General features: G+C 40.6%; 2 protein-coding genes across 2 annotated transcripts; both read right to left on the reverse strand.

Moving 5' to 3' along the window:
- Positions 1–1,047: 1,047 nt before the first annotated feature.
- On the reverse strand, positions 1,048–5,703 carry rnf181 (ring finger protein 181). Its single transcript, XM_080738071.1, has 6 exons — positions 5,666–5,703; positions 5,138–5,260; positions 4,712–4,845; positions 2,433–2,548; positions 1,675–1,749; positions 1,048–1,573 (listed from the first exon to the last, which is right to left on the reverse strand). Exons 2-6 carry the CDS (start codon positions 5,221–5,223, stop codon positions 1,514–1,516), a joined length of 471 nt encoding a protein of 156 aa, XP_080594197.1. The 5' UTR covers positions 5,224–5,260; positions 5,666–5,703; the 3' UTR covers positions 1,048–1,513.
- A 1,907-nt stretch (positions 5,704–7,610) lies between these two features.
- vamp5 (vesicle-associated membrane protein 5) lies at positions 7,611–16,899 on the reverse strand. Its single transcript, XM_080738169.1, has 3 exons — positions 16,656–16,899; positions 13,345–13,488; positions 7,611–9,444 (listed from the first exon to the last, which is right to left on the reverse strand). The coding sequence occupies exons 1-3, from the start codon at positions 16,656–16,658 to the stop codon at positions 9,286–9,288; spliced, it is 306 nt and encodes a 101-aa protein (XP_080594295.1). The 5' UTR covers positions 16,659–16,899; the 3' UTR covers positions 7,611–9,285.
- Between the last annotated feature and the right edge of the window lie 1,029 nt (positions 16,900–17,928).

Genomic DNA, 17,928 nt, shown 5'->3' on the forward strand with positions numbered 1-17,928 from the left:
CACTTACATTCTATCAATTTCATAAGCTATTACATTACATTTGAGGGAATGAGCAACTTGATCAGTGCAGCATATTTTTAAAATAGGGGTATATTATATGATGTGTAGATCAGGGGTCTTCAACAGGGTTCCAGGACCCCTAGGGGGTCCTCAGAGTTACTACAGGGGGGCCTCCATATCTTCTAACTTATCTAACTTTTTTCCCTCCTTTTTTATAATAACCACTTGAACCCTAGTGTCCATATTCAGAGAACTTTAGCCAAAAATAGCAGATCAGCTATTTTGGCCAAAGGTGGAAAAAGAGCACACCAAGTACAGAGTGAAATGTCAAGTTTATTAAGTATTGACGGTTCAAGTGGTTAAATATCTGAAAACACAAATTGACATGAATTAAAAATATACTGATGATTGTGCTGTCAAACGATGAAACTATATGGAATCTATGAACACGTTGTGGGGGTTCCTGCTTCATCTCTCTCTCAACTAAGGGGTCCTTGGCCTGAAAGGTTGAAGACCCCTGGTGTAGACCATCTACTGACAGTCAGCAGTCAAACAAAAGCAGGGAAACCATCAGGGTGGTTGCTCTTTTTGTTTTAGTGCTGAAGAAGGCAAGTTTGGCCAAAATGCATACACTTCATGGGACTGCTTCAATAAATGATTGGCGTTTGCTGTGATATTTGTCACTGCATGTATTCCTAAGGGCTGGGGCGGCACCTGTCAGCAGGGAGTGTTGGGCGGACGAAGGCTCTACGCACTGGCAGGTGAGTCAGTAGGATATAACAGCAGTGACAACACAGAAATGTGTGTGGGGAGGAATTAATTGGCATACCGACGATTTGGGAGAAAAAGGGGATGAAAAATCATTGGCTACTCTAAATTTAAGAAGGCAAAAGAAAAAGCATAAAATACCTATCTTTAAAGAAACAACAAATACTCATTCAGGCATCCTTAAGGCAAAGAAAGTAAGACTAAATACTAGAACATACAAACTTGGAATTCCTCCTTTTGTACAATCACAAATCATACTTTTAATTTCTTTGGGTTAAGAAATTCCAGTAGAATAGCCGTTTGTACACAATGTCTAGCATCCATAGTTCTATAAAAGAGAAAACGCTAAAACCTTTTCATTCACTCTAATTGAATGCAAGCAAAAGTAAAATAAATCACAGTTATGCAACCCTGTCACTTTGTAGGGACAGGGAAAATAAATTCATGCTACCTAGACAAGTGGAAGAAAATAACCACGTGTCCTACCTGATATCCAAAATAGACAATGACCTTCTCACATTTACATTTTTACAGATGGTGTTCCTAAATGTCTTTCCTTTGTATTTAACATCTCCAGGGAATTCCTTGGGAAACATATCACTGCAGACTATGTCATGAATTGCACTAAGGCCAATCTATATTGCATTACACAACCCCTTTGGCGCTAAACGGAAATTATGAATTTTCAGGTAAAAAGAGTTGTGTGATGAAGTATAATTTGGCCTGAAGATTGACATCTCAAACGTCATGTGTACATGGCTCCATGTAGGTCCTCTAGTCTGTGTTCCCTTTGTTTTCTTCTCTCCTGAAAAATATCCAGTCAGTTAGTTTAGTCACCAATTCCACAAGAGAATGACAAGAATGAATTTACTGAGAAATAAAGAGTACAATACAACTTTTTCTAACCTTGTCTTTTTTAAATTCTTCATACTCTGGATTGTCGGTTGGTAATTCGAGGCGACATAGAGGACAGGAGTTGGTCTATGATTGAAAAAGGAATAGTGTGCAAATAAAACATATGATTGAAAAGGGAACATTGTGCCCAGAAACCATATGATTGTGGACAGTTTTTCTGAAAACACAGAAACAGGGTTCCCTAGAATCAAGTCCCACCAGAGCCCACTTCCTCTTTCTCTCCCTACATAAGGTCTGCCCATCGGCTTTCCTACTGTCTGCATCAATAAAAAGATATGATTCCTGGCCTAACATTGAACTAGAGTTGTAGATATAGATACCTTTATTATCCCAAGGGGGAGAATTTGTTGCCCAGAGGCAGCACAGTAGTATAAGGTTATTTACAAAGTTACAGAGAAGTATGAAAAAGATAAGTTGTGGTGTGGTGTCTTGTCACTGGTGTGTGGTGTTGTGGTGTGGTTTTAGCCACTCTAATCTTAAATCCCACTTACTCCAAGCTGCATTGGTCACAACAAAAAGGTTTATTTTTACCATGCAAAAGTGATCCAAAAACAAAAGGATTTGCATATTCGCATACGTTTCTGCTGTGTAGCAGAAGAGTCCAAGATTTTGCTGTACCGATGGTGACAGATGGACATGTATAAGCGATGACAAGAAGCATTGTAAAATCAAGAAGAGCTTACTCGACTCAAAGCAAAGGATGATTTGTCTGATGGCTTACAAGATTTACAACTTTGTGTGTGCTTTACCTTCCCCAACCAGGGCAGGATGCATCCTGAATGGAAGAGGTGTTTGCAGGGCATTTCTCGAACTGTCTCTTGCTCCTCAAACTCCAGCAGACACACAGGACACTTCAGCCCTTTATCTGTGAGAACAACAACAACCAGGTTGACTTTGCTTACCTATTATTCATCGGATTCATCCATCATCTTCCTCGTAAATATGTACACTCTATTGGCTGGAATAACAAGCCTCCACACACAACCAACTATCATCATCATTGCAGATCTCATTCAGCTTATAAGCTGCATTTAAGGGATGAAAACAGGAGGATTTGTTTCTATACAGGACATTATCAAGCTTTTCTCCTCAAACTTCAATTCAAAAACCAATTTGGCTAATGGTGGATTCTGTTAATCTAATAACGATGTATTACTGACTCAAAATGTCACAGATGTGAAAGCAACAACAATTAGGGTCGTTCGACGACTTCACCTAAATTCAACCATGTCATCCCTTTTCTCTCCCGTCTTTCCCATTTCTCTGTACAGATTTCTCGAAGTGGTGATTAAATTCCAAAACATGCTGCTTCTGATTAAAAATTCCACCACTTGGTGTCCCAAACTAGTTTGGAAATCTGGGGTGCAGGAGTTCTGAGAATGCCCACCAGAAGTTCTGAACGACATTTGTAGCTATATCACCAGAAGGAGGATGTATTGGTCTTAAGATCTTTGGGATAGTGGTATTGGCCCATCTGACGGACATCACAGTCAGATCCTCTGCAGTTCACCTATCAGGCCAACATGGCCGACTTATGCAAGGATTCCTTTTGTGGACATTCTTGATCTGCTGCTCTTCTTGCACCTACTTGGGCCGATGCAGGTCAGGAACGATGCAAGTTGGGAATGCATGCCTCGTTTATCCATGCCTTTTGCACCAAAACATTTTGCAATTTAATTTGTTTTCACTGGTTAGTGGCTACGCTGTCCTCCCTTTGGCTGGATGGAAGCGATGGTCGCCCACATGTAGCCAGCCAGCTTTTTTCATTATATAGCTTGCTAGCTAGCCCACTCAAAAGTGCAATTTGGAAACGGGTGATATACTATTGTCTCGCCAACTTAGACGGCACTTATCCATGTGTAAGGCCATCGGCTGCTCGGGGCAGGCACTAGCTTAGGCGCATTTCACTACTCACAAGCCTCAAGGACTCCATTTTGGCGTGCCTGCCTTGTTATCAAGTGATGAGAAAACGTACAGCGATTGGGCATGGTTTGCAAAGTTTGCTCGTGCAAAAGACATACATGCCAAGCCATCCAGGTAAGGAAACTCACATTCGGTTCCCTGACAATCATCACTGGTGCCACCCCCCAGGGATGAATGCTCTCCCTCTTCTCCATGAAAATGAAAGACTGCTGAGAAATTCCTCAAGTTTCCACGACACAATCTGTATACAGATGGGAAGTCAAACATATGGTATTGTTCCAATACCATTACCAATATCGTAAATGCCTCCGATACTGCCTAAATTCGGAATTTACGCTACACAGGCAAACAAATGTGCCACTCACGACCAACAACAAGACCACTGCCTACAACATAATAAATTACTTCCCTTTGGCAGATGCCTCAGCTGACTGAGCACCAAAACGGCCAGACACACCACATGCCATCGCACTTGGATGAATGGCTGAAGCAGCACAGGTGATGACTGAATGTCTGTCAGGTTGTATTTATGAGTTTATGAATGCCTGGTTGCTAGAGAGATTTCAGGGATGTTTGTGGAAGTTGGCTTGTGTTTCTTCCAAACTACTCTGTCTTTCACTTGCTTCACTGCTGCTGACAGCTGGGCTATATACGAAAACAATGCGGAATGTCTGACTAGCCAGTTCGGCTAGTCGCATAAACTCCGAGACACAGAACAAACGAACTTTAGTTCTGATCCCACCCATCCTAACGTCTGAATGACGTCATATTGTAGTTTTGTTGCTGCGATATGTTTCTGCTGCTGTAAGTAGGCAACCAGAGTAAAATGTATTTAATGTGTATAAGCATACAGGTATACTCTGTTCACTGTACAATCCAGTAATAAGCCAATTAAATGAAGTCGCACATCACTGAACCCATGACCAGAATTGATCATTCTTTCTAACATCAAATTTGATGCTGATCATCATTCAGTTTCATCAGAGCAGTATAATTAACTCTATGATGACTCATCAACTTCAGTGTGTGGTGGACTACTTTAACATTCGATAACAAAAATGAAAGTTAATTGTCAATGAGGTCAATTTCTGTGCTGTTGAGTCACCTGCTTGTTCTGGAGAGATGATGACCACAGAGAGGGTTTGGACTGCAGTTTTGGCTGCTGGAGGTGGAAGACGCTGGTCCCAATCTGATAGGTCAAATGCCCCTGAGTCGATGTCCAAGCCCTGCATCAAAGACCTTCACAGAGGGAGAAATACCAGCAGTCTGTCAACACATCGACTTGTTACATTATTGATATATGATACGATATGATGATATAGACACAGCAGCCAATTATGCAAAACATATATATTATATTATTATTATATAATATATATCAATATTATATTATTGTTTTCTTTTTGACAACGTGTCACTTATTTACAGACATATCTAAGCTGGAGACAGTTGAGAACATTACATTGCCTACATTCATTATAGTCTATATGTTCATGGTTACAATTTTAGTTGAAGTATGATTTCCTCTCACCTGGCCAATTCAAGTAGTGCATTCTGCCGGTACTGTTCCTCTGGGTTAGTAGGCTCACAATCATGTTCATCAAAGTAGGATGCCATAATTTGGTCCGCCTAGTCCTAACATACAGATATTTACCTAACAGGGGAAACGTATTCAAAGTTTTACTGATTTATCAAATCATCCAAGCTGTATGACATCCCAATTATATGCTATATATTTTACACTTATGTCGCTGTGTTGTCTTATGTTGTAACATGCTTAATAACCAATTAATAACTAAACACCAGTTCTGCGAGAACAACTCACTGTCAGTTTCATTTCACGGACATGAAAATGTAACCCAAAAAGTTGCCTGTAGTAGCACACAGGCTAATAACAGCATTGGCTGTCTGAAGCTATCTAGGTAACTCTTGTTAGCCATTTGTAACGCTTTCTGAGTACTTATATAACTGGCAGACAGTCAGATACGTAACGGACAATAGCGCGGAATTGCCCTTTTAAAAAAAATCAGGAAAACAAACAAACAGCTCATAAACTCACCACAGCAGGGTCTCCTCTGTTAGCAACAGTAAACATTGGTCATTCTACCGGGTATGACGATGACGCATAGGTATGACGATAAAATCATGTGTCCGTTTTCCCAGGCCCGTTTTATCCAATCAGAACGGGCCAGTACATTTCTTCATAAGCGTGGATACCGTAGATACCTACTCATTGGCCGCTGCTGTTCATTGGAGTGGTGCGTTATTTCAGTGCCTCTCAAAAATTGTTATTTTTCATGTCAATGACCCCAAAATTGACACTTACTCGCCCACGGACCCCCATTTGATAAGATATGACAGGGACCCCCATAAGAGAAGATTTTTACACCCCCCCCCCCCCCCCCCGCCATTTTAATTTCAAGGACCCCCAGTTTGACGTACGGACGGACCCCCATTTAATGGAATTTCTATCTCTGCAGCCCCAAAAAGTATGAAAAGTCACCTTCAAACAGCTGCTACCCGTGACTTGTAAATAGACTAAGCCCCCATGCTCCCCCCCCCCCTTTTTCTCTTTTTTTTGTTTTTGATGTTATGCTTTTGAAACTGATATTATCCTAGATAAAGTACTATGTTCTATCCGTCTGTCTTTCAATGTTGAGATACTTAAAGTGTGGTTCCTGTGGAAATAAGCCTCGGCTTTCTAGGATCTCCTTTTAGTTGACCTTGTACCAGTGATTTGTACTGTCATGGAACTGTACTTTTTTCTATTGCAAACTTCTAATAAATTCTTCAATCAATCAATCAATCAATCAAACCAATTTATATTTAAAAATCAATGTTAATTTAACTCTGAGAGTGTACAAACGGAACCAAATGGATCTGTTCAGGCATAATGGTTCTTATTATTATTTGTGTTGCATTACTGCCATCTTCTGGAGTTAGGTTGTCTTTTACAGTTGTTAGATTTGTCTGTTAGATCTGTGTGCTGTCCAGCCTGTCCTGGACTTCAGCAAAGTTCAGATATGCCCTGCCCTGGCCACTTCAAAGATATGACATCAGTAGGCCTATGTGACTGCAATTTGTTCTTGTTCGCACTTCGCAGCCATGACTCCTTGTCTTGGGCAAGTACAAATTGCAGGTTGAAAAAGCCCTTAGTTCTGAAATAGGTAAAATCACTGATAACAAACTATCTTCACTCCTGGGAAAAACTGAATCCATTCTTTTTGGGTCCAGAAAGGCAAAAGACTTCACGGTCAAAGTGGGCGACAATGTTATCACAGGGAAAGAATAAATTACCTACCATGGCTGGGTTGTATTTTAGAGGACAACCTTTCAGTGGAAAAAATGGCTGCAAACCTAATCATATAAGTCAACCAAAGAACAAGATTTCTATTCAGGATCTCCTCAGTGGCCACTGGTCAGTTACTGTACTATTTGCAACTGCTAATAAAGTAATCAATCAATCATTCAATCAATATTCCACCACACTCCAGTGTGCCCTTTAAATCTGCTCCTGTTAGTCCAGCTCTTTTCCAAATTGGGCCTGGCACGCTGTAGAGATAGAAGAGTCTCAATTTCCTCATTTGTTCTGTTCTATTGGTACCTGATGTTCACAAAGTCCTGTTTTGTGTCAGGGGTGTAGATGGTATAGACATGTTTGACAGCACTATCAGCAGTGTGATGTTAATTTAACCATACACACTTAGTGAACTTGACCGTTGGCTTTGCTTGGACTGCTTTCCCTCTACACCAAACCTCTCCACCGAAAATAGCCGATCTACACGTGTCACAAGACCACCCGGTATTTCTGAGGAACCCCTAGGGGTCCTGGACCCCCTGTTGAAGAGTGAAGACCCATGGAATACAGTATGTTATGGCTTAGGCATGGCAGGGACGGCCTGCAAAAACTCATTACTCATGGATGGAATATCATTATATTGATGCAGAAAATGGTCTTCAACTGTCATTTGATTTGACAGCAAAGGGATTATTCTTTATCAGCATTGTCTTTTTATTTATTTTTTACAAACACTGTACATTACACCTTTAGACAGTTTGAGATGACATTTGTCACAAATGTTAACATGCAAACAAAAACACAGAATATCATAAACCCTTACTAGAAAGAATACTAAATGGATAAAAAACTCTTCTTCTCTCTGTTAAGAAGTCTTATAGTGAGTTCTCACCATCTCTGATTTCTCTGAGATCTGATTTGTACACTGCTCATAGTGCACTGTTAACTTGGATGAGCATAATATTCACTCAGCACACTTTGTCTTGTTTTGTTTAATTTGGCAATATTATGTTTATGTTTCTTATCTTATCTTATAGGGATTCCTCCCTCAACTGCGAACATCTCTACCAGAGTGCAGCATGGACTTAATTTCAACCTAATTAAATTAGGTGATTGATTTGAAAATACAGTAGGTCCCCCAACATAGATTTTTGACTTGATCCACTGCATTTTGAGGTATTGAATGACAGTGGTGGACAACGTATACTCAAGTAAATAAAGCCAAAATCTGAAATGGTGTAATGCGTTGTGGGCTTGTAGATCTGCGATTTGCACTATACTTTTTATAGTTTATACATTTATTTTTGTAAGTTTGGGTTCTAAGAGTCCCTTCCTAGAAACCTCAAAATGAATATTTAAAATTTTGGAACAGGGCATTTTCACTCTTTCTGATAATCCATTTCAAATGAACAGGGATACGAGTAAACCTTTTACTCAATCAGACAGTTATTTCTCATGGATGTTGTTAATACATGTATAACAACATAGAAAATGAATTTGTTCATGAAATGTGTTGTCAATGGTATTATTGTAAATCAATGAATATTTACTGAGTGAATTCAACACATTACTAATAACATATATACTGTATATAATAAGTAGATATTCCACACTCCATATTCCAACTTCTCAGAAGGCTGGTTAGAAATGTAACCATTAATAAAAGAGAGTGAAAAAGTAGCTGAGTTAGCAACGGTACCATTACAATTGACAACCTACACATAAGTGAAAAAGAGTGAACCTGACATATGTCCATAAATGACGCTAAATCAGTGGCTTTCAACCTCAATCCTGCATGGGACCCATATAGTTGCTAGTGTATCATTGTGCAAGATTGTTAACTGCATTACCGTGATATCACAGGTCTAAATGAGTCCTGCTGGTTTTCGTGTCATGGCAAAAGTAAAAACCAGCAGAACTCGGAGCACCCATGCCCCGGACTTGAGACCATGGGCCCTATTATGATCCAGGTCTTATGCCTTATGCCTTAACTTCTTTACATTTTTTTCACTATTTTGAAAAACATTTTTAAATACTTCAAATGCTGATCTACATCTGCATGTTATGAACTTGCAGATAAGCTATTTGAAATATTTAAAAAACAAAAACAAAATAGTAAAAAAAGGCAAAGAAGTTAAGGCATAAGGCATAAGACCTGGTTCATAATAGGGCCCCATGACTTTAAACAAGCAAACATCACAGACATCATCGAGTGGTTTTGAGGTGGTACGTGACAGCTTTTTACGATCAGGCCTGTCCAATCATCACCATGATTATACTTCTCTCAGCTGTCTCCACTGGTATATTTTCCATCTTGTCTGTCATTTTAGTCCTGAAATATTAATTCCCCACGATGCCATTTTTACTTGTTAGCAATAGGTTTAGCCTCCTTGCGCAGCACTGACAGTGTAATAGATTATAATTACAAGAATGACAGCTGCCACGACGATTCCAATGCTAATCAGCACTACTTTCATCTTAATGCTGTCCCAACGTTTTTTCTCCTTCACCTTCTGGGTGGTCTTTTGAAAGACGATACTCTGAAAAAAGAAGGCACACAAAATACAAACATTACATATCAAGATTAGAAATCTCTTAATAAGGATGATCCAGATTTGTCCTGTACACACACATGATGCGTGTTTGTGTTCAAACATTGCAGTAGTCCTATAATTCAACAGCAGCAACAGACTCAAATATTCTCAATAAATGGACATAGGCACTGTAAAACATTTGAGAATTATTCTCCTGCATAGACGTTGTTGTAGTCCATGTCTGTTTATTTTCTCTGTGTTCTTCTAGATTTCACAGCTGGGATGTCCTGGTGGTTCAATCAGTCAACATGCATACCAAAAGGAAACCTTGTTGTGTTTTGGGCCTAGGTCATGACCTGTGTCACGTTTCATCCTGTCTGTATTCACTCTACAGTAAAACTAAAATGCCTCATAGTTGTCTTTATAATTTCACAGCAGTTTTCTTGGCATGCCTGCTAGTTTGCTAGTTTTTCTCAAGCAGGCAGGCCATCCATCCTTAGATAACTGTGCGACCCAGTGATGTAACAGGCCAATGTGGGAAAGAGGTGACCTCCTTAACTGACCCCCGGACGGACATGCGCCTCGTGGCATGTCCTGGACATGCTCTGTCATACCCAGGGAGACCAGTTCACTTCATTCATCTTAGGAAACAATAGGAAATACCTTTCTAAAAATAGACCCATAAAGCACAATCAGGATGCAAATTGTACATTTGTTTTCCCATCTAGCTCCACCTAAGGTATATTTATAGACATCAAGATGACATTTCCTAGTTAATTCCCTGGGCTCTTTCGAGACCCCTGAATGCTGTAGTAACAAAGTTGAAAACAAGTGATCACAACAGCCCTTAATCAAAGCCTGTCATGTACTGTAATGTCCAGAGAGTGTCTAGACTGTCTACCTGTGGCTATTTGCATCTTGCACTAAGTTGGAGGAGTAAAAGTAAATGTTTTAGATTCTTAAATCTTGATTCTTCAATGCTTACCTTTCTTATAATTTAAATACCATACCAAAGTTCTTTTTGTGTTTTCAGGGAGGAAGAGGTAATAGTTTTGCAATACCTTTTTTGGTGCTTTTATGCCCCCCACCACAGGCAAATGCTCACCAATGTTTCTGTGACAGGGATATAATATGTTTATTTGTCCAACCCAGGGACTTCCACACTGACTGATCCTGTAATAATATTGAGTGAAAACATATGTTTAAGTCAACCCCTTTAATTTACCGGTCCATACACCCACTGTACCACAATTATGCTGTGCTCTGCTGGGGGGGCAGCATCACGGCCGATGACAAAAAACGGATAAATAAATTGATTAAAAAGGCTGGCTCAGTGATTGGCCTCCCTCAGGATACTTTAGATATCACTATAGCCAAGCGAATGAGGACCAAATTGAACACTATTCTTTCCTTCGAAGGCCATCCTCTTTATAAGGTATTTAAGGACCTGCGTTTAGCAACAGGTTTTTGATGCCTATAATCTCTGAGAGAATGAAGAGATCCTTTGTTCCTGCTGCTGTTAGATTCCTTAACCTGTTAACAATCCTGTATAATTTGCAAAAAACGCCTATACACAGCGTACCCAAAGTAAATTGATTGTTGTTTTTAAACCATTTGGAGTAATGCATTGGGCATGGTCTCATCTTGAAGGAAACATTTTGAAGTTTTACCCAGAAATAAATAATCACTCTGTGTGCAACTGACATTGAGTAATGCAAGTTTTAACTTACTGGAATAGCAGGTTTTTAATCCTCGCCTAAATATTTTCAGTAAATAGATGCCTACATAACACTGTTATTATCATATAGGAGCTGAAAAACACAATGTGGCCACATTTTGAAGCCTTACCTAGCCCAATTTCAAAGGACATGATAAAACTACAGAATATGAATATTTTACACATGTTTTACTAAGTGTATGTTTATGCGTTTTCATTTGGAGACATTTGCATATATCATATAAAAAGGTTAAGAAGGGCTAATAGACTGTTTTTTTTTGTTTTTTGTTTTTTTTATTATTTTCATTTATTTATTATTATTATTATTTAATGTATTTATTTTACTGACAGCCCTAACACTTTGGTCTGACATTCGGCACCGCTGCTGCGCATTTACGCACGTCCAGTAGTGCTGTTACGCAGGGGTTTTGGGGTATTGTAGTTCACTTCAGCCAAAATAAAGTAGACACATTTTGTGGAGAATTTCATTGGCTATAAGAAGTGCCAGTCATCAGAACAAACTGCTGCCATTGGCTGAATATATGGGCCAGGAAACGGAGTCATGGACCTCCTCTGAGAACATACTATTGGTTGCTATTGGGGGACTGGGAGACGACTGAGACAGGACTAGAAGCTCCAATTGGGTGAAATGAAGTGTCAAAGTGTCAATCAGTTTGGGGGCCATTTTGTGACCAAACAAAGGGTTATACTGAAAATGTGGACTGGATTTACATGCAAAACACCGTGAAGAATTGTCTGTCGTCTTCATCACGTTTGTATATCTGGCAATGGGAGAACAGTGATGGCATGAAGGAAAACATGGTTTGGACTATTTTCAATCAATGGCTTGGATTATGTGTACTTTCCACGAAATAAGAACAACATTATTGTGGAAATAGATCATGTTGGTGGACTAGAAACCAGTTTTGAACGTGAGTAGCAATAACTTTATCAACATTTGTTTGTTTATGTATGTTGATAGTAGCGCGAGTTTTGATGCTACAACCACAGGGTTCTGTAATCACAAGACTCTTGGCTTTCTATAGGTATGCGACATGCCCGTTTAGGTGAAACACACGCTTGCGTGGACGTGAATGTTTGTCAAAGTACGGCCGGCGGGCCCGCCGGCGGGCCGAGAACTGATAAGAGGCTAACGAACACCACCAGCTTTGTTTTGGGAGGGTGTTTGTTATGTCAATTGTAAAGTACGTTATTGTCACTTGCTGTGTATTGTATGTTTGTTATATGTTGTTATTGTTACTTGTGTATTTGTAGGGGACTGCCCATAAGTCAGAAGGTTCATTAGTCTGAATTTAGTTAGGGTTACTGCAATCTGAGTTCCCAGAGGTTCTTTTTCTCGCCACTAGGGGGGCGAGAAGAACCTCTGGGCCAAAACTATGATATTCCTGGGCAGGAAGTTGTCCCAGGCTCAGAATCTGAGCTGGGACAATACAGGAAGTAGAGCCCTGTGCAAACCTTCAAAACATTCAGAACAGAAACCAACCAAAAACACTACAACAATATGCAGCCCATGTTTCAAGGTGAATCCTACCAGACTAGGGTTACTGAGGTTAAGGTTAGGGTTAGGGTTAGAGTTAGGCATAGTATTCTTAACAAATTCTGACTAATGAACCTTCGGACTAATGCCATGGCACCTGGTAAATGCAGAGGACACATGTCACGTATGTGCCAAATATGGACCCGACCCCTCCAGTCTCAGGGTAGACAATCTAACCCCAATGCCACTGTGTTGGTATGGTATGTTATGGTTATTGCTTAATCCCAGAGGGGAAACATGTTTTGCCACCAGAGCGAATACGGATTAAGCAATAAACCATACCATACCATACCATACCATACCATACCATACCATACCATACCATACCAACACAGTGGCCTTGGGGTTAGAGTGTCTACCCTGAGATTGGAGGGGTCGGTCCATATTTGGCACATACGTGACATGTGTCCTCTGCATTTACCAAGGGTGCTATAATTACAGTGCTCAGTGGTTAGGGGCAGTAGTTGACTGGTTAAATGTAGTCAGGGACAATTCAACACATAGACCGGGGCCGGGATGTGAACCGGGGAAATTCTTTTTCTCAGGAGGCCTCTACACCGACTCTAAGGCCCACTTCATGTTGCTGCAGACCAAATGTCATGTTTGTAACAATAAAACCATAAACTTGTACCTTGGACAGGAGCTCTTCAGCCCTGTCGTCCAGTTCGCCAAGCTTGCACTCCCTCTCGCTAGCCTTGTTCATGTTGTCCAACATGATGACCCTAACATCCTCCACCTCCTCCTGGGCCTGTTGCAGGCGGCTCCTCCCATTCTCCTGGACAGAAGACCAAACAGGTGTTACCGGATATACACAATTGAATACATGAAACAGTATGGCTTATAAACAACAATACGTTTTAACCAATGGCAATACTTATTAGAAAGACAGATTCCTAACTTAACTGTGGTAAATACAATTGATTGGTCAATACCAAAAGCGGTTTCCTGCAATGAGCTAGAGCAGTGGTTTTCACACTGTTGGTCTCCAAGGCACACCAAAGGGCCAGTCAGAGTCTCAACGGACATTCGACTCAAAGCAAAAATAGCAGTTGTAGCTCACTGCTCTCATAGCAAAGCAAGCTCTGACATGCTCTTTCTCCTTCTCCCAGTCCCAACCACCTGCTCGCTACACCTATGGTAATGGTTTGTATAGTATAATGCAATAACATTGCAGTTTTCACAAAATTCACAAAGGCACACAAGTAAGTTGAGAACCCCTGAGATAGAGTGACATTGCAGAAGAACAGAGTGAGAACTTGGGCAGTCAATCAGTGACAACAAAAGGTTGCCAGGCAGGTTTTCTCTGGCCGAGACAGGCCAGTCTACCTGTATATTAACAACAAACAAGCCATATCCAGGAAAAATGTAAACCTCTGATCCTGAGGCCTCTACAGATTGATAAGAAACTAGAGCAGGATATGTGGGGCACCGCTGGAGCCCAGAGTATTTTGTGTTCTGACAGATTTCTCCATGACATTTTGCCATCTGTAGCCAGGGGGGGAAACGCGTGTCTCAGAAAGTCAAGGCTACGATGCTTAGCCTTTGACATGGACAGGAAACCAACCAACAGGACAAAACAAGTACGACCTCAGCATCTTGAGTGGATTCATAATTCACCCATTTCCTCAGACTGTCCCATAACCTTAAACAAGAACATGTCCTATAATGAGCAGACACAGTGAAGTAGCTTCAGTTGATATGTTGATCATTTATTTTACTTTTAGGTTTTCAAATTAGCCTAGATAGCTATTAACAGTATAATTTGAACAAACGTGTGTTCAAAAGTAAACCAGCATTGACTCAGGAACTGCCCATTCGAGTGCCTTCCTTCCTTCACTCCCTCCCCCTTCATCCAGAATGAGTGGACCTGGCATTTTCCTACCAAATCCCAATTCAGTTTAACCACCTAGGTTTCTGCACATCCTCATACAGAGAACGCAAAAAATAGCAGATCTACAAGCTCGCAACAACATGACACATCGCGATGACTGTGAGCGATCTGCTTTTTTGTTGATATCATTTTCTTTGAGGGAACATTTTGGACATTTTAAGATCCCTGTACTGGCTGCCAATTGAGTTCAGAATTCAATAAGGCCAGGCACATCTCTGACCTACTGCCCCCCTACTTGCCAAATAAAGCACTCCTGGACATTCCAAAAGGTCAGTTAAAAACAAAAGGTCGCATGGCCTTTGCTTTCGGAATGCCCTTCCCTCGGATATCAGTCTTGCTGAGTCTGTGCCCCGTTTTTAATCTCTCCTTAAAAGTCACTTCTACAGAATCAGCTTTGAATGCCTATTCCTCTTTATTCTCAGCTATCTGCACAGGTAATTCACCAATCACCAGTAGCCAAATAGGCCTATATAGTCCTACTTGTTTATCTGCATTGCTTTCTGCATAGTTTTTAATAAAAAAAAAAAAAGGCTTTTTCTGCCTTTATTGGGGGGGTGGGGGGTGGGGGGTGGGGGGGGGGGGGGGGGGGGGGGGGGGGGGGGGGGGGGTGGTGGGGGGGGACACAGCAAGGGTCATCAGGATCGGGACTCGAACCAGCGACGCTGCAAGGCTGGTCTGGATTACCAGCCCAGATGCCTGGACCACTGCCCCGTGGCCTAGGCCCTGCATAATTTTTATGAATTTTATCTTTCATCATCTTTCTTTTTGTTTTGTGTGTTGTTCTTTTGTTGTTTCCTTTGTAAAGCACTTTGTAATGCAATTTTGAAAGGTGCTATATAAACAAAGTTTTATAATTAGGCTATTGTTGTTTTCATTTACATTTTCCCAAAACGCCAGGGGTAATGTCATTTACAGCCCTTATGCCTACCCTCAATTAAAGGACAACTTTTTTTGTTTTTTACAACAAGGGTTCATATTTTAGATTGTAATTAGAGAAAAGAAAAAGTGAGTGTTAAAATGTTTTCATTTGCTTCGTTCTATTGTTTTATTGCGTTTACAGTGCTAAAATGTGGGGCATGCGTACACATGGGGGCATGTGTACAAGTGGCTAAATATGTCTTTTTAGACACAATAAGCCAGCAGTTTATTTATTGCTATTTACGGTAACACTTCTAGCCCCCATAAGTCACATCCAACCATGAAAGGTTACGTTGTATCTTAGAAATGGGCTTATTCTGTGTAAAATGACATATTTAGCCACTTGTACGCATGCCCCAAACCACTGACATAAGAATCTCTAAAACAATAGAAAGAAGTAAATTAAATAATTTTAACACTCATCTTTTATATTCTTCAATTACAATCTAAAATATGAACCCTTGTTGTAAAAAACTAAAGTTGTCCTTTAACTGCTGCGTGACTCTGGGTGACTGAATTTGCCCCTTGGGATAATTAAAGGTATCTATCTATCTAGATCGTCTATTTCCAAATGGCCGATATGGGCTGAAGTGGTTCATGTATGTTTTGTAAAAATAATCAAATAATACAAAGTAAGAGGAACTAAAGATTTCCAATTAAAATGTAGTGGAAGTAGGCTACAATCTTTTCCTCTGAGATGTATGGTAGGCTATATGTAAAAGTATTGGAATTTGGAAATACTCAAGTCGGCCTAATGTATAAATACCTCAGAATTGTACTTAAGTGCAGTATTGAGTTAATGTAGGCCTACTTTACTTTAGTAGCCTATCTCTTATCATTTATCAACAGGTCTTCGCAGATGAGTGAAAGCCTGGCTACGCGAGGCTAGGTTTTTGCTGTGATGGTGATGTTCGCGTCACCTCATTGGTCCCTGGTGCTGTTGCTGTCTGTCACCTTTGAGGACTTTGCCCTCTGCACAACTGTTTTAATAATACCTCATGATATAAGCCATTAAAACCGTAAATATAGTGGCACTTTGATGTTGAGACTAACTTATGTAGGCTACTTAAAACAAACAGGCTACGCTACACATTGCATACGCACTTCTGCTAGTAAACATGAAATGCACTTACCATTTCTCTCGCGTCACAAACTTTATTTCTGTCCTGACTTTGTCACCATTGGAAGCGCCAGCGGGACTTAATTCAGCTCAGAATAAAAACTAACGGTAGATTCACACGATAGGCTTCTTCTTTCACTTCCAAGTTCCGCGCCGACACAGTTGCTTTTGCGGCGTTCTTTGTAGCCCTTTACTACTGCCCTAGTTTTTCCTCACTTTCACTTCAGTTGAGCAGAGTTCACTTGCGGCTGTGTGGATACTCGATATAGTGGTGGGCTGGTGGCTCAGACGGCCTGGTTGACACCACCCACATCCTTATCTGACCAACCAACCAACTAAAGCACCAGCCAACTGACTGACATCTCGGTGTGGGAGTGTATAAGTATTATAAGTATTAAGTTACAGACAGTCAGAACTCTCGTTTACGAATTGGTGGCAGGGAAATGTGATCACATAAATAGATATTTAAAAAAAGGAAGTGTGGAATGGATTCTGTGGAGAAGAGACTTTAACCAGTCTCTTCCAGTCATTCCACTTCCACACTTCCTTCATCATCATAAACATGGCAAGGCAGCCCAGTCCCAGTGGACGAACCGTAGCGCATTACCTCATGTAGGCTAAACCAGCAATGGGTGTAGTCAACTTTAAAGCAATAATCTGGGAACCCATCGGCAATCGGAAACTTATCGAAAAACAAGTAAAACATTTAAACATATAGGTCTACAGGCCATAGCCGCCAAGACAAAGGTGTCTGTCTTTTCAAAGTAACTGTGTCCTTGTGTGTTGTGTCAAGAAGATGTCTGGGCACTAAAACGAAGTGGGCACTCGCGGTGAATTGCACTAAACCGAGGTAGAACAGCCCCTCGCAGCGGATACGGGGGTAACAACTACAAGCTGAGAACACAACTCCATTGTAGTCCATCTCTTTGCGTCAGATGCACAATTAACATTCCTCCCAATATCCAACAAGCTTCATCTGTGTATTCAATTATGCTACTCTGCCAAAAAGCACACCAAAGAGTTCTTCATGACAGAGAAATCAAGAAGAATTCATGTTAAAATACATTACATTATCCACTCACTCAGCAGCCTACTCAATTCACTGATAAACAAGGACATGTGACTGTTAGTAAGCCTATAGACCTAATTTGAAGTTCATTCAAATGTTTTACATAATGGTCAAGTCATATTACATCACTTAGACTAGTCAAATCATATCATATCACACAGGTGTCTATCACATCATGTAAACAAGTCCATGTCATGCATCATCCAAAGGCCCCTGG

This window comes from Nannobrachium achirus, assembly GCF_963921795.1.
Source record: "Nannobrachium achirus genome assembly, chromosome: 12".
NCBI lineage: Eukaryota > Metazoa > Chordata > Actinopteri > Myctophiformes > Myctophidae > Nannobrachium > Nannobrachium achirus.